Source organism: Cyprinodon tularosa, unplaced genomic scaffold, assembly GCF_016077235.1.
Source record: "Cyprinodon tularosa strain WSP-4 unplaced genomic scaffold, ASM1607723v1 ctg134, whole genome shotgun sequence".
Lineage (NCBI taxonomy): Eukaryota > Metazoa > Chordata > Actinopteri > Cyprinodontiformes > Cyprinodontidae > Cyprinodon > Cyprinodon tularosa.
Window position 1 is genome coordinate 121,978 of NW_024038158.1, and position 5,127 is coordinate 127,104.

At 37.4% G+C, this 5,127-nt stretch overlaps 1 protein-coding gene across 1 annotated transcript; it reads left to right on the plus strand.

Moving 5' to 3' along the window:
• Nucleotides 1-316: 316 nt before the first annotated feature.
• On the plus strand, nt 317-5,127 carry LOC119778477 (cytosolic sulfotransferase 2-like). Its single transcript, XM_038277689.1, has 7 exons — nt 317-452; nt 615-747; nt 838-966; nt 1,059-1,159; nt 4,574-4,700; nt 4,795-4,892; nt 4,984-5,127. Exons 2-7 carry the CDS (start codon nt 615-617, stop codon nt 5,125-5,127), a joined length of 732 nt encoding a protein of 243 aa, XP_038133617.1. The 5' UTR covers nt 317-452.

The window sequence follows — 5,127 nt, forward strand, 5'->3', positions numbered from 1 at the left end:
CAGAAAAATATATGGGATGAGCCCATAGGACGACCTTATGTAAACATATCACCAGAATGATTAACAATTAGGAGGACCACTTGTTTAGATGATTCACCCGGAAATAAAAGATTGTCCTCTATACCTTTAAGGTACACAATGTGATTTGTCCAGCTTTAAAAGCACAAAATTCATAGGAGGTACTATTTATTATCATGTTTTACACAAAGCTGTAACTCAGAGAATAGTTTTGTACAGTATGTGATAGTGGTATGTTTGAACAATAATAAACCCTGAAGGATCCTGACCTCTTGTAATCTAATCCCCACTGTCAATGCTGTTATCACTGCCCACAGATACAAATATGGTTGTAAAAGCAAAGTTAGACATGTTAAATATTCACTAGTTACACTGGAAAATGTGCATGCAGAAAGAAAAGGAGCAAAAACCAAGTGGGGAATTCAACTAAAAAGGTAAACCCTTTGTTTTCTAGCACTATGCCATGGATTCCTTCTTACTGAAGTGAACATGCATTTGGCAAATATTGCTTTTCTATACACTGATTTTAATGCATCTAGCAATAGTTTTACAAAAAAGAAAAAAATGTAATCAGGATTTAATTTTTTATCTTGTAGATGTTTTCTCGACCAGAACTGTTTGATTTCCATGGAGTCGCAATGACTCCCTGTGTCACTAACAACTGGGAAAAGGTTCGAAGCTTTCAAGCCCGACCGGACGATATACTTATTGCAACATACCCGAAAGCAGGTCAGTCTAGCAGCATGTGTAAACAGGTTTTACCGTTTGTGGTGCATTAATAATAAGGACAGGTTCCTTTTCACCTTGCTGCCTCTTTAGGAACTACGTGGGTCTCCTACATCCTTGACCTGCTTTATTTTAGGCACTTATCTTCAGAGCGCCAGACATCCATCCCCATCCATGAAAGGGTACCATTTCTGGAGATAGCAGTCACTCCTGGTGCTTCAGGTTGACAACCATCTGTTACTATATTTTGTTAAATATACAAATTCTCATTAAATTGGCTCAATTATCTGCTGCCTTTCTTTGTCTGTCCACAGGAACTGAGCTGGCAGACAAGCTCCCCACTTCCCCTAGACTGATTAAGACTCATCTGCCTGTTCAGTTGGTTCCTAAGTCCTTTTGGGAGGAAAACTGTCGGGTAAAGTTGTAAAATCGTCTTTTACACATATTCTAAAGTATCAAGAGGGGCTTTAGATTTTGCTGCAGTTGTTAAAAGTTTTGGTTTAAACCTAACTTCAGATAAACATCACAAGACTTTGTTAATGAAAAATACTTTCCAGTCGTACCAACTCAGTTGGAAAACAGTCATCTTACCTATTTTCTCTTTGAAATAGTTGAAAACACTGACTGGAAATATTGATGTATTTCATGGATTTAAGAGAAACTATGTAAGTTTTCTTTATTTTCATCTCTCTATTTATTCCTGTGAGGAAGAGGAGAAGGAAATATAAAGATAGATAGATAGATAGATAGATAGATAGATAGATAGATAGATAGATAGATAGATAGATAGATAGATAGATAGATAGATAGATAGATAGATAGATAGATAGATAGATAGATAGATAGATAGATAGATAGCTGTCATAGTCCCCTTTTTTATCTTAATATCCTTTAATTGTCCAAGAGCACTAAGTTTACATCACAAAAATCCAATGTGGCGTTCCCCATGGGTCTGCTTTAGGGATCCCTCAATTCAATATCTACATGTTCTCCATAACTCATCCATCTATCTTCTCTGTCATTCCGGCAGACAAACAAACCTCAGTTTGTGAAACTGAAAGGTAATTTCTCTAATAAGGTGGTCAGCAGCACAGGAGCCCAAAGACTTCCTGTCCTGTGTGGAGTCATCTGGGGGAAAATCTTGTTGGAGGGTTCGGAGGAGGAAAGACTCGCCATGTTTTCAGGGACTGTTTCCAAGCGATCTTTTGATTTAACATAGAAGGAGAAAGAAGGAAAAGGAAGATAGACTGGGCGTAATGTGGAAGGGTGTGAAAAGACGAGGGATGAAGTGCATGAAGCCTAGAGAGAAATTCCACTGAATAACTGGATCGGTTATTGTCGTGCAATTAGAGGCTCAACCATCTGTGATGCAGCTAATTAGCATTCAACCACACCTGCTCATAATCCAATCAGCATCAGTCCTGCTTAAAAGACTTCAATCAACAGCTCAACCTGCCACCAATAAGCATCTGAGTTGAATCGCATGTCAGACTCCATGTCATCCCTCCTCCATCACCTTCTCCACCTTCCTTGTGTGCTCCTCTGGCTCCTCCTCCTTGCTACTGCTTTCCCCCATTTAAAGTAATTCCCAGTACCTGTACTGCTTTCACAAGGCATCCCAACCAGTCCACCAGAAGACCACCATGTTGAGCCTGGGTTTGCCAGAGATTTCTTCCTAATGGGAGTTTTTTCTCACCACTGTCACTTTATGCTTGCTCATCATCCAACCTGTTTCAGTAAAACTTCTAATCACCTTTCTATTTTTTCTGACTTTTTTCAGGTTGAATTCCGTGCAGAGGGAAACGGGTTGACTTCTTTGGGATCATAATAGATATTTTTATGATTTTTATTGGATTTTTTATTGAAACTAATCACATGTCAAAAATGGCCTGCTGATAATGGCCTATAAAGATTTGTGGCAGTTCTTCATTGCTCCATCATCACACCGCTTTAGTTTCCAATTTACACTGAAAGAAGGAGGCCAGCAATATACCATGCTCCTCCAGCTCCTTCTTAGGTTTAAACATTAAAATTTAAAGAACATATTTCCTAATTTTATTTTGGGCAACTAAATAAAAGGATTTTAAAAAAATTTCACATGATCTTATATAAAAAAGGCAAACAATTTATTTTGGATAATGACCCATAAAGAGAAAATAAAGCACTTAAGAGCTCAAAATGTCCCTCCTGTATGCTTTAATGTTAACTTTGCCTCTTAAACACCAAAAACTGTAACCTTTTGTTGTTTATTATTAGTGATGCGCCGATGCCATTTTTTGGTCCCAATAACGATAACCTGGCTATGCAGTATTGGCCGAAACCGATACTATACTGATACCCAGTCGTCAAGTTGTTAAAAAAAAGAAGGGGAGTGGTGGATTATTTTTTATTTTTTTAAGCCTACATAGCCTAACTATTATAGTCTTTTAATCTGAAGCAACATGCATGGTATGTTTGTTACACGTCAGGTGTTGTTTCAAGAAAGTCATGGGACCAACACAGGATTTGTTTCTAACTGACTGACACACTAAACTGTGTCTAAAAATGTATCTGTCAACATGATGCATCTGCTAAAAAAAAAATGTCTAATCTTTTGCGGTTTATCATTAAAATTATCAATAATTTCGAAGCAGCATAAAAGGAATAGGAGTGTTGCGTTTTTATTTTAATTTTCTCGTTGTGTCACCCTTTTCCTCTGAGTTATCGCTCAACTTATCTGAATAAAAGTTAATTTCAAATGAACTTATTGATCATTTACAGTTTTTTCTGTACTTATTGTTTTAAGAATATGTTTAAAATCCTAGTCACAAGCATCCTAATTCACATTTTCCCCTGAATTTTAACATAATATGTTTACATTATTTATTGGCTGCATCAAAAAATATAAAAGATCATTTCAATTTTAAAAATAGATATGAAATAATACAATATAACCTACAATAATTTCTATTATATCATTGTACTAGGTGATCAAATTAATTCAGTTTAGTCTGTCAAATCAGCTGCCTGCAGTGTCTTTAAATGTCCAGCAGGTGTCAGTATTCTGTGAGGTAGTTTTAACGCTGAATCAATACAGTTTGGCAATGTTGGCTTTCTTAATAATGAAGTTCCTCAAATCGCGTGTCTTTGCCACTTGGCCATGATGCAGCTCAGAACACCGTCACTTGCTCCGCTGGTTGTGCCACTGAGGTCGAAAATGAAATCGGGTGTGCCATCTGGGCCACTATAATTTGGTCAGGCTACTTGTAAGCGTACAGCCTGCTAAATGTTGAAAGGGCAATAATATTGCCATTACTGTTAATATATAATAAAAAATGTACACATTCAGTGATAATATGTTACAGGGGATGGTATGGGGGAGTGGTTATTTAAGAAGGTGAATGATTTTTTTTACAAATGGGGATGCCATCCCCCCTCAACTCGAGTACTGCCGATACCATCTGTTTAAAACTGATGTGTGTGTGTATATATGGAGAACTGCATACTACTTGGATGTAAAATAATTACCATCATGGCTTTGTCAAGCTGCTGCCTACCTTTGTGAAGCAGGAAATAGACTAATACAAAGTGACTCCAGTAGAACTTTTTATTGCCTACCTGGAATGGGTGACAATAGTAGAATAAACTTTTGGCTCTCAAAATGGTATCAGTAGCCTATTTGTTGGTACTCGCCAATACCGATACCAACATTTTTGTGCTGGATCAGGGCCCGGCTCGATACTGGTATCGGTATCGGTGCAACACTATTTATTATGTAGAAGGTTGTAGCATGATTGTCTGATTTCATGTAAAAGTTACTGTGCAGTTGAGTTTTTTCTTCTTTTGTTAGATTGTATATGTTGCACGCAACGCGAAGGACAACATGGTGTCTTTTTACCACTTTGACCGCATGAATCAAGTGCAGCCAGAGCCTGGGGAATGGAGCAGCTATTTCCAGAGGTTCCTGGATGGACAGAGTAAATCGAAAATGTGTATAAAATATTTTTTTTTTTGTAATCTTTTCCTTTGGTGGTGTTGATTTTTCTTTTTCTGGGTTGTTTTGTATCTTAGTGTTGTACGGTTCCTGGTATGACCATGTGGGAAACTGGTGGAACAAGAAGAAGAGCTATCCAAAACTTCATTACATGTTCTACGAAGATATAGCTGAGGTAATTTATCTGACTGCCTGTGTTTGTTTTTTTTTTTTTTTTTTTTTTGACTGATTTGGTCAAAATGTGATATATGACTGTGTGTTTCTAGGACACTGAGGCGGAATTAGACAAACTTTGCTCCTTCCTCGGTTTATCCCCATCCGCTGAAGAGAAACAGGCCATTCTAGAGCTAGTCCACTTTGATAACATGAAAAACAATGAAATGACAAACTGCTCCAAACTTAATTTCTAA